Genomic DNA, 26,170 nt, shown 5'->3' on the forward strand with positions numbered 1-26,170 from the left:
GGAATTCTTGTTGTATAAACAGAGAAGTAAAATGTATCATTGGGCCTGTGCTCCTGTACCTTGCTGACCTAGAGCTGTGTTTTCAGTGGTTCTTGCCTGTTGTGACATCTGTCCATAACCATGGCTGCTGTTTAATGCAAAATGTACATAGAAGGACTGAGACCTTTTGGAAATTGTATTGAGTGGTGTTGAAAGGTAGGAATGTGAATAAATGAGGGAAATGGTTTGCATTTTTGTGATGAAAAGCTTGGAGATGACTTGCTTTTTCATAACCAGTATTATTTTCTCATGAACAATACTTGTTTAACAAACCCATTCTGTGCTTTTTCTCTTAGGTTGGTACCTTAAGATTTTGTGGCACAACAGAATTTGCTAGTGGCCAGTGGGCTGGTGTAGAGCTGGATGAACCAGAAGGAAAGAACAATGGAAGTGTTGGAAAAGTCCAGTACTTCAAGTGCGCACCAAAACGCGGTATAGCCTTTATTTTCTGTTTTCTTCAATTTTTAAACCCCCAAATTTCAAAGAGTACTGGAAGATATGAACTGTTTTGGAGGATAAAAACAGGTTGCAGATTCTGTTGCTTTTCTTTGTAGTGCTTTGTTTGATTTATTGATTCTTTAGCTGTTCCTAAAGTTTTGCCTGGAACTATTTGCAAAACGACTGAAACAACCAACCAGTCAAAATTATGAAACTGTGAGATTTCTTGGTTTTTCATCTATACTGTTGAAACTACTTGTTTATACTGTATCAATAATAGCCATGTTTCTTTACGTGCTTTGTCTTCCTTGGTAAGACATTCATGCTTGTTTTCTAACTTTGAGCTTCAGGTGTTTGAATTGAGGTGCCATGGCCACACTGGACATACAAAGGTGTTAAGGAGATTCTAATGTATTGATTACTGAGTGTTTCCAACTTCTCTCTTCGAGTTGCTTCATAAGGATTTTGGTTTCACTATTCACTTGAACTTGTCCTTCCTACCTTGCAAGTGCTTTGTCAGCTTAGCAAGTTATGATAGTGGCTAAAAAAATCCCCCAAATTAATTGATGTGAGAGAGATTAGCTGCAAATTTTTGTTTCTTTACCATTATCCGTGTTTCTTTGTTGGCACATACAATTTTCTCTCCAGGTATCTTTGCACCCCTTTCCAAAATAAGCAAGGCTTCTGACCATAAAAAAAGTTCTGTACGAAGCTCTTCGGTGCAGTCTTCACCTTTGGTCAAATCCAAGAAAGTAGATGTGACACACGTAACTTCCAAAGTGAATTCTGGTGAGTATTTTTTTTTGCCTGTTGACACTGGCTGGAGAGATACTAATCTTCAAGAATGAGTAAATCTTGGTGTTAAAATTCTTGTTTGGAATTAGTTCATAACCTGGGATGAGGTGATCCATGTTGTCGTAGTTGGAATTTCACTGGGCACTGGAAGTGGTACTGGAAGGATCTTGTGTGTAGCTGTGGAGTGGTTACAGTGATCTGATGTACGGTGACAGTTTCTACTCTTTACATACTCTATAGAGAAAACCCCTCACCACAACATCTACTCTTGAGCCATTAAAGTAATTTCTAATTGACTGTGATACCAGTTAAGTGTCTCGACTTAATGGGGTTCCATTTACTAAGACATTGCTGGAGAATTTGCAAAGAATGAAAATTTAGTAAATGATCTATACACCTTTATGCCTAGAAATTGAAGAGATTCATTTTCTGGTAACATGATAAAGGAACTATTTAACTCATTATGTTTTTCTGCTAATTAAATTATCTGAGTGAAACCAGTGCCAAATTAGAAGAGAAAGGTTGTCCTTGTAATAAGACCTCAGACCATTGATTGGAGTAGAGGCTCAGTGTCTGACTCTGGTTTAGTTTCTTAGTAATTTGCTCAAATTACTTAATGCTTCTGTGTAAGCTCCCTCCCTGTGGAGTGAATGATCCATGTTTTCTGACTGCTCAGGTTCCAAGTTGTTGGGAGAACAGGCTCATCCCTGCTGTGTGCAGTGCTGCCCATGCATAATCTGGCCCCTATGTTTGGCTGCTTATGTAATAATGTCAGTAAATATTTCATTAGCATTCTTCTACCTTTTGAGCCCTGTTTAGGTGAGTCATACTTAAGGCAGCAGAGCTTAAGGAATGGAAGATAACACACATTCTTACCGAATTTAGCCAAGCACCCTAAACTACTGCACACTTACCTGGAATATGCAGGCTGTAGAAACAATGCATCAGGCTGGTGCCAGGAAAAGATGCATTTTGACAGCTTTTTGGAAGACTTATGTAACTTTTCTCTTCAAGGATTGAGGGAGGAATACATTTTAAGTGTCTGTATTTACAATTAGCACAAGATTCGAGCTATTTATAAATGTGCATCTTGCTTAAAAAGCTTCTTGGGATAAACAGTTTGTTAGGAGCATTGTTCAGGAGCAGATCCAAGGTGACTTCTGTTAAATATTTTCCAGTGTTTGATTCATTTTGCTCTAAACTGTTTGTAACCCATTAAACCTTAATGGGAGGGACTTTTCCTTTGTCACGGGCAGCTTTGTTCCAGACAGTTTAGTCATTACCCACCTTTTCTGTCACAAAGGTGCAGTTGTGTCTGTGAAATTTAAACATTTGATACCTTGATTTAAGGTAGAAATCAGAGTGAGTTAAGCATCATTACCCAGGAGAGCTTACATCCCTTGGATGTAAGTGTCTGGAAGCTGCTTTGTGCAGGGAGTCCTTGCACAGAATTCCATTGGAATTAATGTGCCTGGCTGATTGGCTGGCAGGAGTGGGGGAAGGACAAAGCTGCAGAGGCGGAACTTGGGTTTGCAGTGTTTGTGCATCATCAGGTCACATTTCTTCCTTTAGACTTCCTCCCTGGAATACATTGGTTTGTAATGATTCAAGAAAAATTAATATGCTTTTTGTAGATAAGGTTATAAGCTTCAAAGTAAAATATATTTATAATATTGTATAGGGGTTTTGAAATTTTATTTGGTTCTATGGGATTTGAACAATCCATCAGATTGATGAGAAAAAATCTTTTTTGAGTTTCTAGGAAAAGGATTACTGAGATAAAATTAAGAAATGTGTTCTCAGTCATAAACAGGTTTTTGATCTGATGCCTTAATGGCCATAAAATTTTGGGAAATACACTACATTTGCAAACTAGTTCATTTCCTGTGGCTAAATTAAGCTGAGAGATGTAGTTAAATCAGATGTGATTTTTCTTTCATGACAGGGAGAGGATAAATCATAGATAAGCTTGTTCTTCATTGAGTTAGGGTAGGAAACTGTCAGAAATACAAAATTACTGTTTGCAAATTGTAGCTTAGGTGAGAGTACGAGTTCCTACACATATCACAGCATTGCTGCTCTGAGATTTAAGTTCTTAAAAATCATATTGGCATGTTTACATCATTATTTGCAGTCTGAATGAAGATGTGATCTGAAATCTCTCTCAAAACCTTGCTGTATAATCTTTAAAGCAGAAATTGTGAAATTAATACTGGTGAATAATAGACCTTAAGTACTATTAAAGTGAATGTTGCAGATATGACTGTTTGAAAGATTTAAATAAAAACTCCTTCAATATAAAAATTGGTATTTTTATAGACCATTTGATTATTGTTTGGCAAGATAGTTTGATCTGGTTTAATGTGTTAAGGGATTTAATATCTGTGCTTATCCATCAGAACAATTCTGCAGTTCTCCTTTTACCCATTTATTAAGTGTCTAAGGAATTGTACAGTTTTATCAATTTTTCCATGTAATCTGCAAATCTGTCAAATTGCTTTGTACATGACTTTATTGTAAAATTATTGTTACTTGTTGAGATGTGTATATTTAATTGTATATATTCTTTTTATAGGCCTAAATAGGGCAAAAAGAGACAGTGCTTCTGAAAACAACTCTCTGACTGCTAATAGAGGAAAAACGGTACCTGCAAAAGATGGTAATGAAATAGTTTAAACATTTTTTTTTAACATCTTAAGAAAAATTTTCTGTATGGTAGAGTCATTATTATTGCTGCCTACCTCTGCCAAAGCCCTGCATTATCTACACAATAGAAAAACGTTGCCATGCTTGTTTAATTCAAGTCCCGAGCAGGCTGTAGGTGTTTAGTTTTCTAGGAGCCAAGTAATTTGTGTGGATGTTTGGCTGGCGTTCCATGTTGGTTTGGTAACCACTTCTGTCCAAATACGTGGGCAGGAACATAGAACAGCCCTTAAAGCGGGCTCTTAGTAAATGACCTTGCAGAAGTTCTGCAGAATTACCAGCTGAGGTTTCTGAGGGAGACCTTTTGCCCTGTATTGTTGCTGCCTAGATTTTAATATGCTCTTGGCATTTTTTTCTCTCCTCTATCTGTGTGTTCATGCTTCTGCAATAAAGTGTTAGCATCTATCAGTACTTAACAGTGTTGTGTTGTGTCATAGCAGACTCACAATAACAGGCTTAAAATATGAAAAATGAAACTGACTTTTAAAGAGTGCCTTTTGCATGTGAATTATTCTCTGCAATTACCTAGTTTCACAATTGGATAACAACTTCTACCACAGCAGTACTTTGCTGAATTTGAGACAAAAAGGGACCTCACTTTCAACTGTCTTGAACAAACCCTAAAAGCTGTCTCCTTTGAGGTTTTGTCTATAAAATCGTAGTGTAAGTGTTGGTAAAAGCAAACATCTTCATGGCCTCCTTTGGACTTGCTCCAGCAGGTCTGTGAGGCAAAGCCTCTTTTCATAGCTTCTGTGAGTGAAACAGTTGTGAATTCAGAGAGAATTCAGAAAAGACAACAACTGGGTTTATAAAACATGACTTAGGAGTAAAGACTTGAAATTTGTGGTTGTGTGATTAAAAAGACAGAAGATGAAAGGCATAAAACTGGAAGCTTTGGAATACAAGGCATAGTATAACCATGCATGTGTAGTGGGGGTAAAAAAACCTCTTGATCTAAACTGGTGATGATTGAGGTTTAATTTTGGGAGGGGGAACCCTGTAAGGCTAGAGATAATTCCATGGTGAAATACACTACTGGGGAAGTCTTGAGATCTCCCTGATGGGAGGTTTTTAGCAGCAGGCCAAATACTCACCTGCCAGGAGTGTTATAACAAATAATTGTTTTGCCTGAAGGAAAAGAAATCAATTATACAGTCTGCTAAAGTCTTTTCTGATCTTCACCCTGTGATTTCCCACAAAATAAAGTATCTTGGTGACAGGTTTAGTTGGAGCCATTTTTGTTGCATCCCTGTAAAAATGGTGGTCTGACCTCCAGTGAATCCATCCCTGGACTGGCTTCTAAATCAGGACTTGTAGCGTGTTTGCACACGTGTGTTTATACCTCAGACACGGAGCCTGTTTAGTCACTATGTAGTCAGTAATTTGCATTTTCTTCATTGTAGCATAGCTCCAGTGAGTATCTCAGAGTCTTCAGATTTCTGTCCTCAGCTTTTGTTCGGACTCACTGCCTTTGCCTTTTCTCAGTTCTTTACTGTTTTGAAAAATTGGAGAATTAAATTACACTGAACAAACTAACCCTGTGTCTGTATGAAGCTGTTTGCGAAAACTAATGGATTAAGCTTCTGAAAAGTCTATAAAGTTTGATAAGCAATAGTATCTTAGTTTTTCACATTGATGAGGCATAGATGTGTCTTTCTGTACCCTGCCTCATTTTGGGCAGAAGGAGTTCAGAAAGGGGAGAAGAGGAAGAGCCTTGAATAGGAAGCAGGAGAAATGAACATAAGTCTTACTGGACAGTTTAGACTTTAGGGTTTGCAAATGGGGAGAAGTGATTTATTTCCCATTCTTGTTTTATAGTACAGATTTTAATATTAATACAGTATGTAATGGAATATAGTGGGCTTTAATCCAGGCAATAATTCACTCACATAATATCACCTTCCTTCCATTTCTCATCAAATCTTTAGTAGACAGGATGCTGAAAGGCTGGTGGTGTGATCCTCTCATTACTAAAGCTCATGTGTTTAATAAATACACTTGGGACTATTTAGATGAACTTTCATAGAGTAATAAAGGTGGGCTTTTGGAGACCTCTTCTAGCACTCAGCTGTCACCATATTCCCAAGGCAGGGTCATGTGCACCCGTGTCATTCCTGACAGGTGTTCGTACAAATGCTGCATAGCAAGGTTTGACTTTGGCTCGTTACTTTGTGTTCTGCCCTTCATGGGGAGCAGATAACTTCCACATTACAAAAGCTTTCCTTTCTGCTTAATCTGTCCTTTTCCAAAATACAATCCCTGAAGGACAACTTTCATTTATGTCTTTAGGTTTTCCTGGCTACAGCAGCTCTTCCTCTTCTAGTGCCTCCTTGGAAGGCAAACAGAATTACTCCAAGAAGAGGAACTCAACGAACAGCAGTAAAAAGGCCCTGACTAGAGTGTCTTCTGCCTCGTCTAAGATTAGTGCTGGTATGGTCTGTTGTGTGTTTTCACAGTGGGGAGTTCACTGCTGCATTGAATACTTAGGTAGAACTACTTGTGGTGTTTCAGATTCTGAGATAGTTCAAGAAAGATACCTGCGAAGTAGTTTAACCATAAGTTTAGCAACTTCTAGAAAGATTTTTGTGACATCTTCAAGATGCAAAGTGTTTTTATAGTTGGTCACTCTACCTTTTCAGAGCAGAGAAAAGGCTGTATCCAGTGTTTATGCTGGCACAAAGCAAGTTTTTGGCTAAGCAAAATTTATGTTGCCATGTGTTGAAAGTATACTGGTTTAGAGGTAGATACTCTGTTCACTAATCAACTGGCTATTGAAAATTTTCTTAAAGTTTTAATCTCATTAATTTCAGATCTTGTTCTTTTGACCAGGGCTGTATAGTTCCCCAACCTCGAGGAAAAATGCTCTTGATGGAGAAATCCAGGTTGGGGACAGAGTACTGGTAGTGGGACAGAGAACAGGCACTGTTAGATTTTGTGGGACAACAAAATTCGCACCAGGTATGTGCAATGCTCTGTGTATGTTGTCAGATCAGTATGGAATATTGCTTACATGTGAGCACATGAATGGAAGTCCATTTTTTCCCTCACTCCTTTCAAAGAATTCTAAATTTAAATTGATTTGTTTCAAAGTTCTTTATCTCTCTCCTCCCTCCCTCCCTCCCTCCCTCCCTCCCTCCCTCCCTCCCTCCCTCCCTCTCTCCCACTCTCCCTCCCTCCCTCCCTCCCTCCCTCCCACTCTCCCTCCCTCCCTCTCTCCCTCTACCTATGTTTTACTGAGTATTTTACTTACTTTAATGCAACTGTCAGGAAGACATAATGGTTTAAAAAGTGACTTTTACTTGTCTACTATCATGGCTTAAGTAGGAGAGATACTTTGATGGTGAAGTTGTAGACATTACAGAATCACAGAATATTCTCAGTTGTAAGGGACCCACAAGGATCATAGAGCCCAATTGCTTAACAAAGCTTTCTGAAAATTCTCAGTTTAGTCTCCAAAAGGGTATATAGCTTATTGAGATCACATGCATTTACTCCTCACTTTTTGTATTAAGGCTTTTTGACACAGCTTGTCTCTTGCTATAGTGGCACTCTTATCTCATGTTCCAGTCTCATTTCTTAAATTATTGACATCTTTAAGAGGGCAGTTGTGAACATTAAAATTTTAATAACAAACCTTTAGGTCACAAGATCAATAAAGTTGCAAATATCTCAAAAAGCCCCACCACCATTTTCTCATCCTGCTCCCTTTCTGCTTCTCTCTTCCCCTTGCTAAAAACACTTTGCAGTGATGCCAAGTGCTATCAAAGGCAGCCAATTGTTCTACATTGTGGAAATTGATTTCCGAATCCAATATTGTAACCAAATTTATCTTCTCTATGGCCCTATCTGTGACCTTACTGCAAGATTCATGCAGAAGCAGCTGGTAGGTGTTGGTGTGAGTCCCTGGTTTAGGTGAGGACTGTGTGATCGGTAGGTGATTGGCAATACTCTATCGTGACACTGGGTGGCATCAGCGTGTAAGAAACCCGGTCAGGATGCAAGGTCCTGGTACAAGCTCTGTATTTGTTTCATCCCTGTCCAGTTCCCCAGTTTCACTGTGGCAGCTCTTGCTCAGGTTTTACCCCCTCAGGTAACTGCAGTTGACTTGAAATCACTCTCTGTGTTATTGCTGACAAAGTGATCAGGGAGAACAGTGTATGTTTCCCACATACACCAACAACTGTGAAATCAGAAAACTGTTTGGCTGTGTTAAGTCTCCTCCCTCTCTGCTTTAAAACAGGAACTTAATTTTTTTTGAGGAAAACATGCTATTGTAAGAAGTGAGGATGGAAGGATGTCAAATCATCACCATTTGCTAACCCAGTAATTTATAGAAAATGTAACAGATGCATGTTTAAGTATTTCAGTTCTAATGTGTATCAAAGCTCTGGAAGTTACCCAAGGTTTGTTCCTTTTGCTGCAATGCAGATCTTTATTTAATTCTAAAAATGGGAAAGGGAGAACTTCTGATACACTGAGCCCTTCTAATTCATAAACTGTCATTCTTGAGTTTCTTGAGCTGATAATTAGAATTACGGTTTTATCCAGTGTCTTAGTACCAAGTGACTTGAATTAAATTCTGAATCTTCTGGGGATGGATAGCATAAGGACTACTAATGGAGTATGAAATTTAGCACCTTTATGTAATTAGCTCACATTTATCACAGGTTATGAATGATCAAGCTCATTAACATCTTGCTGCCTATTCAGTGTTCTATACGAGATTAATTGATGGCCAGTTCCAGTTCCTGCACCCTTCTCTTGATATCACATAACCAACCTTGCAATTTGTGTTAATTATAACTTTCTAGATGGAGAGAAAGAACGAATTAATATCAAAACTTTAATTTAACTGTCGATGATCTCAGATGAGGCATAAACCATGGGATCAGAGGACTGAAGAGGGAGATGTGAAACAGCAGTGCTGCTCCTTGCTGTCTCCTTGTTGTCCAGTAGCCAGTTATGCTCAGTAACATTCTATTTGACTTTGGTCAATATATATATTCCTCAAATATTTTACCTTTTTTGTATTAATTAAAGTGTCAATAATTTTATTGAAAGCATATAAAAACGCTGAGATAATTAGATTTATTAGGGTATAATTTTTGCATAATTGCATATTTTATCATATTAATATTTACTATTAGCATATTGACATTTTCTGACTAGAAACTGTTTTTCTTGATGTGGGTGAATGCCAACTGTGCCAGTGAAGATGAAGAAAAGTCTGTAGTGATTTGTTCAAAATGCTTTGGTTTTACTGTTTTGCAATGTAGGGTTCTGGTGTGGAATTGAATTGGACAAGCCCCACGGGAAGAATGATGGCTCTGTGGGAGGAGTGCAGTACTTCAGCTGCCTTCCTAGATATGGCATATTTGCACCCCCATCTCGTGTACAGAGGTGAGCACTGAAGCTCTTGTCATGTTTGGGTTGCCAAAGGATTTCTTAATACATTTCCAATGTGAAACAAAGTTTTAAACAGATACAGAAGATACAGATGTTTTCTTCCTAAAATGGAAGTTTGTAACCTACAGTAAAACGTGGTGGTTTTAGATCAGCTTTTTGAAAGCAGTGTGTAAAACTGGAAATGCATCTCTCCCTGTTTCTCTTGCAGCTCCCTCAAGTGTTTTTATTCCAGGGCCTCTGATAGTATGTGTTCATTAAACCTTACTTTCATGACCCAGTTCTGATGTGTTCTGCTAAATTCAGTTATAAAAGGAAATTGCCCTTGGACATGACCAGAAATGCACTTTTAATCCCAGCTAACTGCAGAGTATCCAAAGCATGCACCACTTGCTTGTAGTCTCTTCCTTAGGTTCCAGGAAGAGGATCCAAGGAATGCTGCACTCTTTCCTTCTGTATTTGTATGTAGTTACCCTGCCAGACATGTTTTTGCTTTTATTTCTCTGAATAAGCCAGCTCAGGCAAATTGTTTGGAACCTGCCTCAGAATCATACCTGCTGTCTCAGTGGGTGAGAGGCAAATAACTCAAATACACTGACTTGCTCCAGGCACTTCTTGCACGGCAGCCTGAGTGCAGCAGGAGTGTTGGTGTCTCTTGGGGGCAGATGGAGAAGGAAAGAATCAAACCCCCATCAATATTTGACAAGAAGCCTGTAGGTTTGCTCAGAGTTGAGTTGAAATGACCTCGTTATTGTGTTATTGCTTTTCAGACTAACGGGTTCTCTGGATTCTCTCGCAGAGACTTCGTGGAGTAAAGTAACTCACACTTTTCCAGGTAGGAGCGTGAGACACTGGGGTTTGGGTGAGGCAGCCCCTGCAGGCCCTACTCTGCAGCCAGAACCATCTGTAAAAGCACAAGAGATTTTCAGGGACCCCCAAATGCCAGCCAATAGTCTTGCTGCTCCCCTCCTAAAAATGTAGCTGGCAAAAGGAACCATGAAATACTATATTGTCCTTACACTCTACTGGCAGAAAGGATTACATCAGTTACGATTGTTGGCAGTCTTTGCTTATTGCTCATGCTGCATTCTAATCACAGAGAAAGGGAAATGGAACCTGCTCCATAATACAAATTGAGATTGATGAAGAGATCAGTAGGGGGACGTCCCTATGAAATTACTGAAACTTATGTGAGGTACTTGAAGTAGTTGGTTTTCTTTTCCTCTACTTAAGCTTTTTGTAAAAGACCTTCAAATTACCCTTGTTTGGTTTGTTTAATTTAATTTCTGTTCCCTCTGAAAAGCCAAACATAGGCATATATGTTTCTGAGAAGTTTCATCATTTAGTTTCCAAATTAGAGGGGAGAATGTGCAGCAGAGGTAGTGGAAGCAGTATTAAAAAATACAAAGAAAATGTGTTCATGAAGGTGTTTTTTCTCCCCTCAAGAAGTCCTACACAGCTTATTAATCTTTCCACTCAGGTTTTAGACGCAGTCTAAGCACCACTTCTGCATCTTCTCAAAAGGAGATAAACAGAAGAAATGCCTTTGTTAGGTGAGTGTAATGAGTTTCAAGTGCTTGGGTGAGCTGGCTGTTAGCTTTACTGAAAAAACGATGTGCTCAAAATGCATGTAGGATATCTAGATCTTGACATGTTCATTTTTTTCTTACAAAAATGGACCAAAATGTGCACTGTTTTCAGTGAATTCAGGTTGGCATTAAAGTTGTTTCCCAATCATTCATTGCTGCATATTCTCCAAATTCTTATATTTTCGCACAGCTAGGTGAAGCTCAGAGGCTCTTGGTAAAGGACTTCACTTTGTTCTGGTGATCCTGACTGACAGTTGTATGTTAAAAGTTGTTTTGGTTAAACTGTTTTAAACCCCAAGTAAAATGTTTTGTATGGCTTAATTTCCCAATACTATCACCTGCTGTAAATATTGTAGATCCTAGCATCAGGAGAAGGAAATTGCTTTTCCAGCACTTCAGATTGCTGAGTGTAGCAGCCTGTTACTGTTATTTCATGGTTTGTTAGTGACATGAGATCGAAACCGGCTTTTCTAAAAAGGGATTTGAGGATGTGCTTTTTCCCCCATGCACTTCCTTGAATTACAGATTTGCCCTGGATGTTTTATAACAAAAAAGGACTTTCTTGGCTCCCTTTCTCTCCTCCCTAGATCCAAGAGCTCTGTGCTGCGGCGCAGCTGGAGCAGCAGCACTGCAGCTCCCTCCGACGGGCCTGTGAAGCTGCACGAGGGTTCCCAGGTTCTCCTGACCAGCTCCAATGAAATGGGCACCATCAGGTACATTGGTCCCACAGACTTTGCCCCGGGGATCTGGCTGGGGCTGGAGCTGCGCAGTGCCAAGGGAAAGAACGACGGCTCTGTGGGGGAGAAGCGCTACTTCACCTGCAAGCTGAACCACGGCGTCCTGGTGCGACCCAGCAGGGTCACCTACCGTGGCATCAGCGGCACAAAGCTGGTGGATGATATTTGCTGAGCCACAGTGTGCTCACAGAGTATTTTAAAGCACATAGCGACACCCCTCCTAGAATGCAAACTTATTTTGGAATCTTGAAATCTGCATTTGCGTTTTACATATAAAAGTATATATGTATGAGTGTGTATATAATATATATATTTTATATAAATATATAAATAGATAAAATAGTGTTCAGTCATGTTAAGGAGTAAAACTACTGTTGAGTTTCTTTTACTTTAATGATCCTTACCTGGAAGGTTATTAAAGCATCTTGGGTTTAAGATGCTGCATCATTTGAAAGCCATTCCAGTTGGAGAACAGTGTCTGCAGTGTTCTCTAAAGTTCCTGTGTGGTTCATGCAGTATTTAGAGGGTTTTTCTCCATGTGGTAATGAACTGGAAATGTTTGTGCATTGCCCACTTTTGACAGTGGAGGTGGTTGATGGGTGACATTAGCCTGGTTCCTGGGCACTTTGTCAATTCCAATACCAGCTGCTAGCAATAAGAAAGGAGGAAAAAAAAACCCAAACCCCACCCCCTTTCAAACAGTTGTGGAGTATTTTTTCATTTTATTGTTCCTATCTCTCTTCTCTTCCTTTCCATAATGCAAAAGGGCTGATAAATAGAAGGATTTGACCCTCTCTTAGTGGAGAGCAGCTATTAACTAAATAGCCTTTAAAAAGCACAAATATGCTGCATGTCAGTCTGTACAGTAACAAGCACTTTTTGTTCAGCATTTGTAGAAGGAGCTACATACAAGATGCACTCTAAAGTAACGCACTTTGCACTCTCCTGGAGAGCTTTCCCTCATTTTTAGAGACTATTTTTTTGTGTAGGTTGCTGCAGGCAATGAGTATCACATTGTAAAATGCAAATAAATGCAGAGTGGAATACGTAGTATCCTTATCATAAATTAAGTCTGTATAAATACAGCAAGGTAATTCCTGCCAATGGTATGGAACAGATACAGGGTTTTCAAGCAAGCTGTTGCAATTATTTGATTGGTTTGTGATACATGTTTCTTTTTGTTTGCTTTGGAATGGTTTCCAGTATAAACTTTTTTGTGAGATCTTATGGTGAATTAAGGATAATTTTAGGTACAGCACTGTAATGGGCCTTTATGTGGCATCATTTGTGTACCAGCCTTTTAGAACAGATAATCTTTTGTCCATGTTTTAAACATGGGATATATTTTAATTCCTCAGTATATGTAAACATTATCATAACTGGATGGGTTTGTGTTCCAGAACAGTCGTCATACTCTTAAATGACTTGCTTACTCTGGCCTACTTCAAGAAGTGACACTTTAATCGTAATAGCCTATTTTTAGACAGAATCCTGCTGCTGTAACCTTCTTATAAATGTTACTGTATTTTTCCTGATCTGTATTTAAAATAATGCACATTGTATTCTAACTCATGGGAATTTTTAATTGAATATAAAAGCTGTAAATATTGAATGTAAAGAAATAAAAAGAACTAATGCTTTATATTTAGAGATGCAGATATTCAGTGACGTACTGAACTTTACTTTGTCTAATATCTGTTTCCTGCTGATATTAATAAAATGAAGCCCTGTTAAATAGGAGAGCAAAAAGAATTTTCATTGGGTCTTTACAGACCTTTCTTACTTCTGTTCTTCTGTACTAATTAGGTGCATGGGGTTCACTGTGGAGCAGCAACTGCCAACTGTGAATCAGCTTGTCTCTCTCGTGCCTGTTCAGCACAGAACTACCAGTTTCAAACAAAGCCTTTGCACAGCACATTCTGTCACAGCCTGGTGCTCCTGGGTGAGCAGTGGAGTTTGTGAGGAGACACTCATTATCAGGAATGCTCTTTTTCCTGCCTGACCAGATGGAATGGGTGGAACTGCTTTATCTGAGGGGTAGCTGGAGTTCTCCAGGAGGTAGGTATGGGAAGAAGGGTGTGGGTGAGGTAGCAAGCTGGGGCAGCTTGTTAGAGTCACACCACTTGTGTGTGTGGTCTGTCTTGCACAGATGATTCAGTGGGAGCTTATTCTTCCTGCAAGGGTGTCAGGCTGCACCCTCCACAGTTCTGCAGCTCCATGCAGTTCAGCTGGAAGCAGGGTCTTGGCCTGGGCCTCACTGAAGCTGCCTGATGGGTACAGGAGAGGACACAGATACCATCTTGCACTGGTGTATTGTGCTCTACCTTCCATTTCAGCTTTAGCCAGCAGCACATCTCTCCTGGAAGCTCTGGCTGTAATTGGCTTGAGCACTGTAGCTTAGAGGAGCAAGTCTCACTGTTACCAGGATGGAGCTGTCTCACTAACTCTCAAAATCTTCTGCCAGGAAGCAAGAAGCACTGTAAATTTATGTTGTCTGAAACAGAAATAAATCAGTCCATTCCAGAAAGGATTACCAATAGCTCTCTTCAAGGTGACGATGGGAAGGGATTTGTGCTTCCCTAAATCCAAGGTAAGTTGCCATAATCCTTTACTCCAACTCGTGCAGGAGGGGATAGTGTGTCATAAAAAAGTTCTGAAAATAAGTGGCAGTGAAGTTTGAAATTAGGTGCTGGTCAGAGGACTGTGCTATCACAGCCCCAGTCTGGTTAGCAAAAAAAAAGCCAAATGGTCCTCAAAGTCCTGAGAAACTACATAAGTAAAACATCTGTAGTTTACAAATAAATAAACAGATGGTGCCTAGCAATTCTGTGCAGACTCTGAGGCAGTCCTTGTCTCACAGCACGTCTTAGGTCCCAATAAAGAAAATGTCTTTCCTCAGTAGCAATTAAACCTCTTAGCAATTAAATCTTTCAAGTTTTCTTGAACACTGGCTGGAAAGGAGAGAGACACCACAGGTGCATGTGACAGGTAGATAAGAATTTTCTTGAGATATCTGAGGATGGGGATTAATTTCTAGGGAGTTCAGCTCAGCTGGACTCAGTGACTGTGTTGCAGATGATGACAATTGTGGTTTTCTGGGCAGGGAGCCTTCACTTTCAGAGTGCTGCTCTCTGTGGTCAGCAACTTGTGAGGCACACAGAACCAAGGCTGGCTGTGCAGGTCTCCAGCATGTAGTGCAGTTCCTCTGACGCCTTAACTCTGTGACCTGTGAGAGGTGGCAAATCCAGCATTTCTGTCACGGCTTTTTCAGAGTTCAGAGTTTGCAGAAGCCTTGTCAAGGACCAGGTGGAAGCTGAAACTGTCCCTGAAAGCCACATAGCAGAGTATCCTTTCCCTTCCTGGCTGCAGACAGACAGCTCTGGAAGAAAGGGGAATTAGAGCAGAGATTCCAGCCAGTGCCAGATCTAAACCAGGCTGTGGTGGCTGGCTGCTGACCAGCCCTGCTCCTGGAAGAGCATAAGAGAGCTCCTTATTAAGACAGGAAAGACAAAAAAGAAGGGAGAGGAGAGGTGCCTACTGGAAAAGTCTTGTTAACCAAACCACAACACTATCCTGCAGTAGACTGAGCCTGTGAAGGAGAAAGTTTATAGTAAGTCAGTCCTAATTTCAAGGAGCATTTCTTGAGAATGCAGCTACCTGGGCAATAGGAAAAATATGAGATGGGATAAAAAGTGAGTGTTTCAGGGCAGGAGCTACCTCTTCCTAGAATTATCACAAGAGTAAATGCTGTCGTTTTCAAACTGAAACTGTGTTAAAATGCAGCTTATAAATAGACCTACCCTCAATCCAGATTCAAAGGCACTCTTAGATATATTAATTTAGGAGAACAACCAAATGCTGTATTCAGCCATACCCTATGTTCTCCTTTTATACTGACAAGTTTGCTGTGGGTAAAAGCCAGCCTTCCTTGTGACAGAAGGAAGGGCACCTTCCCCAGTAAGAAACTTGGGGTGTAACATTGGCAATGCAAAGAACTCTGAAGCAGCTGCTGTGAACCCAAAAGGGGGCTTAGGCTACCACCAAACCTTCTCCTTAGGATGTTCATCACTGGTGGATCCCAGAAACCTGGGGTTTTGAGCTTTCTGTGCTTTCTGGCACTGACCCCCTGGAGAACACTGCTTTTGACCTGAAGCCTTGGAGAAGGCATCAAAATTTGAGTGATGAAGTTAGAATTATGGGTAGTGAAAGAGAAGTGTGTGCTTTCACATGGTTTAAATTTGAGGTTTTTATAATACAGTAACACGTATGGGACAAGATGGAGGATTTTGGGTGGTGTCTCTTTTGGCGCTCATTCTTCTTCATGGTTTCAGGTAGTAGTTTCTGGTTGGCCAGTCAGTGTCACTGAGGGCCATGGGAAGTTGGTTATTGGGTTAAAAGGATTAATAATATAGGTGTTTATTGGACTGTTTAACTTGAAGAGACCTTGTAGCAGCTGGCCCTTCCTCCATTTTCTTCGCTTCTAGCAGGTGACTAGAAGTGCTGCTGAGCTCTCTGTACTTTTTGATAAGATTTAATGAACAACCAAGCCCAAACATGAGAAAATCCGTTTCCTTCATGTATTTTTTAATCCTGGCTCTGAGTAAAGGCAGAAGAGACTGAGGCAAAATACTGATTAAGTGGTGCAAAACTCCCACATCACCTTAATACTTCTGCAACTTTGCCAAGTAAAGATGGATGGCCAGAGACCTCTCTCTGATGTTCATCCAATCATTGCACAGCCCAACACAGAGAAATCCAGCTACTGTCACTTTATTTGTCTTCATGCCTTGTGGTTCACTACACTTGTTTACAATACAAATACACTATTCAATACAAAATACTCAATGACCATATATTAGTATTTTTCTTCATAGTATCCCTGAAGTGCACAGGCCCTTCCTTTACAAACAATGTTGCATAAACTGTACATGAGACAGACACTCCTATAATGAAGCTCGGTACTAAAAGAAGCCAGATGCAACACTTGGGACGTTTCCCTGTGATGGGTTTACCTCTGGGACAGGACGAATGGCGATGTCTTTGCTGCTGTGGAAGGCTGTTTTATGCTATTCCCGTGTCAAGGTTCTCATCCCCCAGAAGCCGGCGCAGTACCAGGAGCAGACATGCAAAGTGGCAGCGGTCATTCCCTGTTCCTCGTGTGCTGTGGCTGCTCCCGCGGAGCCAGAAACACCCACGGTCCGGCACCGCTGTCCGAGACCGATCCAGCCGAATTCACGCAGCTCTGGGGCTTCCCACCTGTGGTCCCTGCACCTCCTCTCGCTGTGGCCAAGCCCCTCTCCCACCCCGCTCCCTCACTGCGCCTCCAGGGAGCAGAACCACCCTCGCTCCTGCCCTCGCTTCATTCCCAGGCACATGGTGGAGAAACAAGGTTCAGTGGCAGAAGGGAAGATGATGGGACAACTGGAAAGGTAGAGAGACAGGCATCCGAACCTAGTTTACCTCCAGCAGCTCACAGAATCAGAAACTACTTATCTTCTATAGGAAACCAGGTAACATCCACATGGAAATAAGCCATTGTCACAGCAAAAGTGGGGTAGCACAGGGTTTTTCCCAGTTGTGCTTTACATCTTGTAGATCATACTGCTTCCCGCTTTTCCACTGTAGAATGAGGAAGACATAAATCAGAACATCATTATTACCAACACAAAAGATTAACTGTCTTAAAACAAGTTCCTTAAAAATATACAGTGTGGCAATAAACTATAATTCAAAAAATAAGTTATAGACAAAAATAGGTAAGAGGGTTAAAATAACTTGAACCTATTTTTCTCCTAGCATGGAGGAGTTTGATAGAGGAATTTGGGATTTACAGAAGTGTTTGGTCTGGTAAGCCCATGGTGACTAAATCCCTTCTGGTCCCTGCAGCTCCGAGTACTGAACAGGTGAATTATCCCAGACACAGAAATTAAAATTTCTGGTTCATGCTCATGGCAACTGCAGCTTGAACACAAGTAACAGAGCACCCTTTCATTCAAGCAATTAATGGTAGTATTTGTTTTCTAAGAAAGAGGACAGGCAAATGTTCCAGCTCTTGTTTCTAAGTGAGATTTCATTAGCACGAATATTTACAGAACAGTTTTTGTAACCTGGGGTACTATGCTTGGACAGCATACAGGGATACTGAACTAAATGCTTGCTGTGGAAGAGGTGAGAAACAGTATGGTTTTAACATTAAAAAATAAGTCCATACTGGATTTCTGAATTCCAAGAGTTAAGAGAGAGGGATTAAAAAAAACCAACCCAATAATAAAAAGAAACCCCAAAGCTCCAACCAACCAAGAAAATCCAAACCACTAAAGAACCCACAACAAAGCATTTTGCACTGGAGACACTAGAGAGAAGCTCATTTAAAAGCAGCTGCCAGTGCTGAACAGTATTTGTCTCAATGCACTGTACTCAGCAGACTGGAGAATTTCAGTGGCAATTCACCATTTCCCCTCATCAGAATTATCACTTGACATATTCCATAGGTAAGAAGCAGGAATTTGTTTAACTTCATTTTTTACCACTCCCATTCTGTAAGAGGATTTAAGTAGAAATTCTATGATAAAATAACTGCACAGCACAAGCCCAGAGCAGTAACCACACTCTCTGCCTTTCACACTTGCAGACTTAAAATCATCTCTTGCTGCTTATGCTTTTTAAATTTCTTTAGAAATGCTACCTTTAACATCATAACCTGGCAGCTTATCTGCATTTGTGCATCATCGAAGCTGTTGCCCCAGATCCAAGACTGAATAATTTCAGCTAGTCAAAGATCATTAACTTAGCAACTTTTTTTCTTGTGCATTCTGTTGAAAACACTCATCAGTAAACAGGTCAGCTTCTGCCCTCAGTAACTTTGTAAGGCAGCAAAAACTCAGAGTGTGCTCCTTTGCAAATAAAAGCTAAAGAAAACAATGAAGAGCTTCAGCTCTTCTGAGAAAGCTGGAATACTTAAATGGAAATTGCTACTATATGTGAATAATGTACTAGTATAATAAATTGTTCGGATAGTGCTTGCCTCCTGAATTAATCAGCTTGCTTGAGACTTGAGAACACTACCCCACTGAGTTTACTGAGCTAGAGAAAGAGAGACTGGTATGACACTAACACAGTCCTAAGCTAGACAGAATCTCTCCCCAGTGGCTATTTCACAGCAAGAGCTGCCAGCCTAATAACCTTGGAGATGACAAATACCCTCTTAGCTGAACCCAAAGAAGCCTGTGAGTGTAACCCTTGGTATCCCCCCCAACCCATGCAGCAGCAGTGGGATGGATTTCTAACAGATGAACATGAAATTCAGAGCAGCCCCTGACTTGAGCTTTCAAACACATGAGCACAGCCTGTTAACCAGTCACCAAAATCTGCTTTTGGCTTTGGTCTAAAAAAGGGATTTAATTTTGTGTATTGGAGAAGACATCAGAAAGGCAGATTAGGAAAGCACACTAGTGCTCCCCACTCAATGTGTTTTTTACAAGGTGTGTGATCCAAGCCATGTCCCCCAGTTTCAATCTGCCCATCCCAAAGTTTAGGATATATAGGGATTCTGGTTTGTTCCCTTATGAAGACATGAAGCTTACCTCAAGATTTGGATCCAGAGCCAGACTCAGGTCACTTCACTGAAACTAGGAGTCTCAGACTGAAGAACACCTTCCCACTCCTTTGCTGATGCTCCAGTACTCCCATTTCTATGGAAATAAGCACCCCTTTTTTGGATAGCGTTCATGCTAAAACAGCTCCTCCCAACCCTAAGCTGAAGTTACTAATGCACATCTTTACACATGAATTATTTCCTACATCTATGTTTTGACAATACACTTAACTGGAATACTTTTCATGCATGGGGTGTACAAAGTGAGTCAATGGAGTGTTTGTCCTTAAACCACTATCCTACACTTATTTTTGTCAAAGGAAAGAGGGCTCTAAACCCTTCAATACAGACAGTATCTGGCTTCCAGACAGTGGCACAATGTAGTCTCTGTCTTTATGGTGTTTTGATCGTAGAGGGTATGTCAAAGTCTCTTTCAAGCCTTCGAGGTATGCAGGTGGATGTCCATTTTCAGGACATGGTGAAAGTCCCTCTCATGACCATAGTCCTTTAAAACTTCACCTTGATTCCACTTGACATTCACATGTTCCTCATGAAGGACATTTCTACTTTTGTAGAATAGAAGGAATTTTAAAGGGCTTTACTTGGTTCTGGTGCTTAAGCATAGGTAAACAAAAACAAACCAAAGAAAACCACAGGCCAAGCAATGCCCACCCCCTGAATGCCTCATATCATCTACACCCATCCTCTGCTTCCTCTCCTCTCCCCTTCAAGTGATGCAGTTGACCAGGGTTTCTTCCATTGCCCTGCCAGCAACCCCAAAACACCGTGCATTCCAGGACTTTTGACAAATGGATTGTAGCTGGAACAATACTTGAGAATGTGCCATCGTGTCACCATTCAGCGCTGTCGTATTGTTTTCGGGTTTGGACAGAGGACACTCTTCCCAAACTCAACTACAAGTTCTGCCAGCAGCAGGAGACCTTCAAGTCTTCCACAGCAACGACAAGTTTGGCACAGAAAAGCCCAGACATGAAACACTCATGGCAGCGAGCCGCGGCTTGACACAGAAGCAGAGGACGCACAACTGGGAAAAGCTCACAGGAAGGGCATGACGACAACCATGCGGATGAGTTGATGCAACAGCAGCTGGGCCTTGCAGTTAACAGCAGTTCCCTGCATCCTCCCTCCCCCTGTTCCTTTGACTCTACTGGGCTCCGGTGGTTTGAAGCCTCTCGGGTTAGTAGAAATTACAGCGGTCAAGGGTGGCACTTTTGGAGCAAGTTTGCACAAAATAGGAGGTGATGCTGTCCGACGCCTTGCTCATGGTGTGTTGGGTAACAGGACATCTCTTCAAGGCTCAGGGGCCCACAGGGGGGAAAAAGTCAAGAGAGGGTCGAGGGCTCTCAGGGCCCCTGCTGGGTTATGTGGCTCTTGTTTCTAAGGACAGGATCCTCGTAACTGCTAGCGCAAGTGTGGTGTGAGTTTTCCAGGGGTAAGCCTGCTGTTGGTACCCATAGTTGACATTCCCACAGGGGAAGTGCGGAGCCTAAAGAGAGGCACTTCTTTAACACTTGCGGTTAGGGAAGATGGCTCTAAGAGCAGGGAGGAGCCTGGCAGCCTGCCAGTCACTAATGTTGGGGCCCCACAGTACAGTTTCCTTCCTGTCCCAAATTCTCCCTCTTGGGCCTCTCCTTCTCCAGCAGAGAACTGTTTTTGCTGGCCTGCTTCTCTGCAAACCAGGAACCGTAGGTTGGATTCCAGAGATTGGTGGGCTTGTTTCTGGAGCCCCGGCTTTTGTGAAGCTCAGAAGGGGGATTGGACTGGGCACTAGGCCATGTTGATGTGTCCCCTCCTGTGCCTGACTGCACCTTCCCTGCTGGTACTGGCTGTTCCAAGGCTCCCACTTTCCCTAGAGGTTTTCCAGTGGTGACGGCTGATGGCAAGGATGGTGGAGATGGCAGGGTTTGCTTATCATCCTTTCTGTCTTGGTGTGTTGATACCAGGAGAGGAGGAATTCCTTCTGGATCGTCAGGGCGCATTGCCACCTTCTCCTCCTCCTCAGCCGATGGGCCGTATTCCACTGGCAAGGCGTGTTGATGACATCGGGGTCCTGCCGAAGGGAATAATGGGAATTTCTCAAGTCTGCAGCCATCAGGCATTGAATGACACATCTAGCAGCTGCCATGCTATGATCTCAACACACCCCACCTCCCAGAGCCCACATTCCATGAGGAGGGGATGCAGACAAAGTGCAGTTAGGTGTGAGATGCAACAGGATATCCTTAAACTCCAATTCTTTAAAAGAAAGTAACCCTTAAACCCACCATAGAACAGCAGGGGCACAAAACCAATGAAAAGCATTTTTTATGTCCAGCAAAATTTCCTGTGGGAATGTTTTTTTGAATCTATATCATCTCAGAGCTCATAACACTCTCAGTAATATTGAGAAAGTTGGAGCCATGTAGGTATTGCCTCCACACAACAAGGGAGGAATGGGAATGCAGAATGAAGACAATACTGGCAGACCCCTTCAAGCCTGAATCCATAGGGACTGCAGTTCTGAGCTATTTAAGCAGTTTTGAAAATTAAACTGAGAGGAAATGTGGTGATCCTGGCAACCTTTACTTATTGCTATATGCCATGGCAAGCTACAGATAGCAGAAAAAATTGCTTCCCAATCCCAGGATCCAAACACATATAAAAACAGATCAAACTTCCCAAATACAAAGGAAAGCAAACTGACTGAAGCGAACAACACTGAGCTCATACAAGGAGGCTGCACTGATGCAGGCAGGAGAATTTTCCAAACTGCTGTACTCCTCACAAACTAAAGCAGTGGTAAAAACCCAGTAAATCAGATTTTGGTCTGGAAAGCAGCTACATCTTTTCACTGTTGCCCAGCCTAAGAATCCCCACTCCTTTAGCCTGGCCATCTCCACCGCTGTCAGACATTGTCAAACGTTGCCAACAGCTGCTGAAACCACCTGCAAAGGGTGCTCTGAGCTGGGACCATTTCTGTTCAGTGCTGACTATGCCTTAAGGGTAAACACTGAGATGGAGTGGCTGGGATGAGGCATGTGAAAGCAGCGCAGGTGCTGGCCTGTCTTTGCTCTTTTGCTTGTTGGAATCTGTGCCTCTATAAGCAGAAGCAGAGCTACAGGTGTGCTCTCTGTCAAGCTATGTAAACCTTTGACAGCCTGTGCCTTTCAGCAGCAAAAGAAAAGAAAGATCAAGCACTTGACGAGGTGAACATCCCAGCCAGGGGTTCCAGGCTGCCATCAGTCTCCCTGGACTGCTGGTGCAGTAGTGCAGTGCTGGCTCCTCATCCTGTGTCCCCTTGTCTACACAGCTCCTCAAGAAGAACCCTCTCCATCCCTCTCATGCGAGGTGAATGAGCCCCGATACCTGAGTGCAGTACTCAATCCTCTCCAGGATTATGGCGAAGTTTGGCCGGTCCTCAGGCTGGTGCTGCCAACACTGGGTCATAATGCGGTAGCTGGGAGGGCAGAACAGGAGACATCATGACAGCAGATCCCATGGGATGTGCCAACTACTCATGGCAGCTTAGAAATCATAGACATTCATCACCATTCTTGCTTCTAACAAATAACAGTTCTCTGCCTTCCCTGGAGTTGGACAACTGTACTGGTAACCACTGGAATGTGACCACCAGTGGGGTGAAATCCAGAGTCCTTCAGAGAAATTACTCATCCACCTGGAATCCCTGGACAATACACTAAAGGCAGGCAGGGCTACAGATAAAGAAGCCCAGTTTTCCCTGCCTGTGAACAGTGTGATGCATTGAAGTCTCACAGCTAACCTAAGACAGAGAAATATTGTGTCATCTTTGACCAGACAAGCAGTGGCCAGGACTTCTCAAATGGGCCCCGAATTATTCTCCAAAACAACAGAAAAATTAAATATTAGAGAACTCACTGGCACTAAAGCTTAGTAAGACAGATTAGCCATAATTAGGTCAATCTTAAAAGTCATTAACTTTTGAGTAGAGAAAAAGCATTTTAAACAGAAACTTAATTGTATGAATATATCAAAGTTACAGTCTCATACACAGGGCCAGGGCAGTTTTAGGTGGATCCATCCTTCCTCCATTGGTGACAAACTCCAGAACCTCCTGGTTACTTTTGCTGGGATAGGGCATGTATCCCAAAGAGAATATCTCCCACAGCAGTACACCAAAGGACCTGAGTAGAGAAGCAAAGGAAAATAAAGTGAGGGATACTGGAATGACCATCACCACTGGGCAATGTCCTTAGGTTCAGTACCATCAGCATTGCCCTTTGCAACCTTTGATTGGGCAGCTGGTGGAAATCCTGCAGTAGGATACAGACATAAATAAGCTGCACAGCTGTAACAGTGAACTTTAGAACTTATAACAAATACCAGTAATTCACTGTTAGGTGAGTGAAGCCTATGATGTATGTAGGTAAATATGGTAGCTTTGCCCTTGTACTCAGCACTGCTCAGCTGGAGGTAACAAATGTGAAAGTCAGGTTATCCATTTCCGAGACACTGACCACTGCTGGAGACAGGAATTATGGTAAGCTTTTCCTCTGGAATAGCTACCCTGCATGAAATATCATGCTAGTGAATCCCCATTGATGCTCTGAGGCCCACAGGCCCCACCTGCCACTCAGAGCACAATAAAAACCCTCCCTAGCAAACACAGCCTGGGTGCTGTGGCCTGCAAAGCTGTGGGGACAGCAGCTGGGACAGGACCCCCTCCAGAGCATTCACCTGGTCAACATCTTGAAAACCACAGCCTCACTGGTTAAAATTGTAGAGAGATGTGCAGTGATGGGCAACTCCTCTGCTTGGTGCTGAGACAGGCAGAGCTCAGCTGTACAAGAGTTTGGACCTCACCCCTCTCCTGGGGTTTCTCAGGAGCTGTGTCCTGGCCACTAGCCCCTTCCCCCTTCACACACTCCCTGAGTTCTTGCCTCCTGCTCATCCAATTCTCCTCCCCAACTCTAGCCACTCAAGAGCTCCAAGTGCTGCTGTAGGCCAGGAGAAAGGCAAACCCATAATGCAGGACACCTTTCTCCCTGACTGGCAGGATGGATCACGCCTGCAACTTCCCATGGCTTTCCTTGGTGTGGGACTAGTGCTTTCCTCCCTGGAGCAGCACCTGCATCTGCCTTCATCTCCCTTTCCTGCCTGCTCACCTGCCCTGCAGCACCCACCTCTGCACAGGTCTGACCTTTCTGATCCCTGAAAGACCCATTTGTCTTTTAGTATGCAGGAAGTGAACAAGAATGTGTGTTTTTTTACAAAATGTTCACAGTTTACAAAAGGGGTTACAACACAGACAGAGTGGACGGTGGAGGAAAGGAAGCGCACCATGTGTCTGTTTTTGATGTAAATATCCCTTCCATGAAAGCCTCAGGAGGCATCCATTTGACAGGCAACATTGCACACCCACCCTTACGATAGTAGCTGGCTCTGTAAAGAACAAACAAAACAAAACAGTCAGCCAAGAATTCGGAAAATGCCATTAGTATGGGATTTTTGTAATTACAAATATTAAAATTATGAGCCAGAGGAGAGACTAATTTAGGTGGAACAATCTAAGTGCTGAAATGACCTGTTTCTTCTCACAAAAGTAGTGGAAAAGAGCAAACCATGGACGTGCTGTTTAATCTACATCACTTCAGGCCTGATCTGGTAAACCAGTCATCCTCGTCCTCCTAGTGAATTCCTAACAAAGTAATTGCTGCTGGCAGAGCCTCCTCCTGCCCTCTTCAACCACAACAAGATCTCCTCACCTCATCTCACATGGTCATCTTGAGCATACCCAGCAAGAATAAACCAAACCTATCCCATACATACCCAGTCTAAAGCACTGTGAGTAAAATCCAAACCCCTCTGGAGGAACAAGAAGCTTGTTGAGGAGGATGCCAGACCATTAGAGCTGGGACAGTATCACGAAAATGTTCCTGAGACAGGAGTTACAACAGTCCTTTAGAGTCACTGTCATTTAGAATAAAACCTGTAAGGCCCAAATCCCATCCTGGCCATTGCAGGAGGCTGCTCATGCAGGCTGGTGTCAGTGATCATAACCACACAGCCTGAGCATCCAAAGGATATTCCTGGACAAAGAAACAGATGCAGGCTTCAAAGGCACCTTTGAAAGCTCAGCACCAAAGTGTTCATCTTGGCAGTCAGGTCTGCTGATTGTGTGAGGGTGACAGATGCTACTTTGTCCCAGCAGAGCCCCATCTGACAGTGGGGCAGCACTCTTTGTGGGGGGAAAAAACCCAAGCAGCTCTGATACACTTGGCTTTTTGAAAGCTAGCACTCTGTTGGCATCACCTCAGGCTGTGATACTGTCAGAACTCAAGCTAAGCAGAGCCAAGCTTGCCTTAGTAATTGCACAGGAGAATCCCCAAGCAGGAAAAAGAAGGCAAGGCACTGGAATAAACTGTGCGGGACTGAGCACAAGGCACTCCTTCTTCCGAGTCAGGGCAAATCAATTCCTCAGCACAGCAGATATGGAGCTGCACTTCTAGAAGTGCTCTATGAGAGATGAGACATCAAACTGCAGCCCTGACTGCTTATGGTCATTAAAGAGTTTCTGGCACTTCTTGCAAGAGCAGAGGTAGTTAACCCTGTGTCCTGGCTGAATTCCAGTTTGGGTGATTACATTTTCCTGACCTTCTGCACCTTCCTCCTTTAGCTGCAGTAAATTGAGGAGATTTACTGATGACACCAAACCAAAGGTGCAGGGGTAGCATCAAGGAGAGAGATTAAACTCAGAATGATTTGGGATCACAAAACAAAAGGGTACATCAATGCCATTCAGTGTGGAGAATGTAAAGAAAGGAAATTGAGGACAGAGTCTAAGAGGGAGGAAAAACACCTTCCACGATCATTAGACTTCACTGCCAGGAGAA

The 26,170-nt window shown here is 42.2% G+C and overlaps 2 protein-coding genes across 2 annotated transcripts in view; one reads left to right on the forward strand and one right to left on the reverse strand.

The window, feature by feature from the left end:
• The window catches only part of CLIP4 (CAP-Gly domain containing linker protein family member 4), a 31,165-nt gene extending 17,709 nt beyond the window's left edge, over positions 1 to 13,456 (forward strand). The window contains exons 10-18 of the mRNA XM_033055304.2: positions 336 to 471; positions 1,126 to 1,266; positions 3,848 to 3,931; positions 6,265 to 6,405; positions 6,805 to 6,933; positions 9,252 to 9,375; positions 10,149 to 10,213; positions 10,859 to 10,931; positions 11,555 to 13,456. Coding sequence (XP_032911195.1) covers positions 336 to 471; positions 1,126 to 1,266; positions 3,848 to 3,931; positions 6,265 to 6,405; positions 6,805 to 6,933; positions 9,252 to 9,375; positions 10,149 to 10,213; positions 10,859 to 10,931; positions 11,555 to 11,876 — 1,215 coding nt within the window. The 3' untranslated portion in view covers positions 11,877 to 13,456. The remainder of the gene's footprint in view (positions 1 to 335; positions 472 to 1,125; positions 1,267 to 3,847; positions 3,932 to 6,264; positions 6,406 to 6,804; positions 6,934 to 9,251; positions 9,376 to 10,148; positions 10,214 to 10,858; positions 10,932 to 11,554) is intronic.
• Positions 13,457 to 16,458: 3,002 nt separating this feature from the next.
• Positions 16,459 to 26,170, reverse strand: part of ALK (ALK receptor tyrosine kinase) — a 320,839-nt gene continuing 311,127 nt past the window's right edge. Inside the window, 10 exon segments of the mRNA XM_042779113.1 lie at positions 16,459 to 17,323; positions 19,288 to 20,760; positions 20,763 to 20,801; positions 20,804 to 20,897; positions 20,900 to 21,348; positions 21,351 to 21,369; positions 22,665 to 22,755; positions 23,328 to 23,346; positions 23,349 to 23,461; positions 24,618 to 24,719. Coding sequence (XP_042635047.1) covers positions 20,663 to 20,760; positions 20,763 to 20,801; positions 20,804 to 20,897; positions 20,900 to 21,348; positions 21,351 to 21,369; positions 22,665 to 22,755; positions 23,328 to 23,346; positions 23,349 to 23,461; positions 24,618 to 24,719 — 1,024 coding nt within the window. The 3' untranslated portion in view covers positions 16,459 to 17,323; positions 19,288 to 20,662.

This window comes from Catharus ustulatus, chromosome 3 (genome assembly GCF_009819885.2).
Source record: "Catharus ustulatus isolate bCatUst1 chromosome 3, bCatUst1.pri.v2, whole genome shotgun sequence".
Lineage (NCBI taxonomy): Eukaryota > Metazoa > Chordata > Aves > Passeriformes > Turdidae > Catharus > Catharus ustulatus.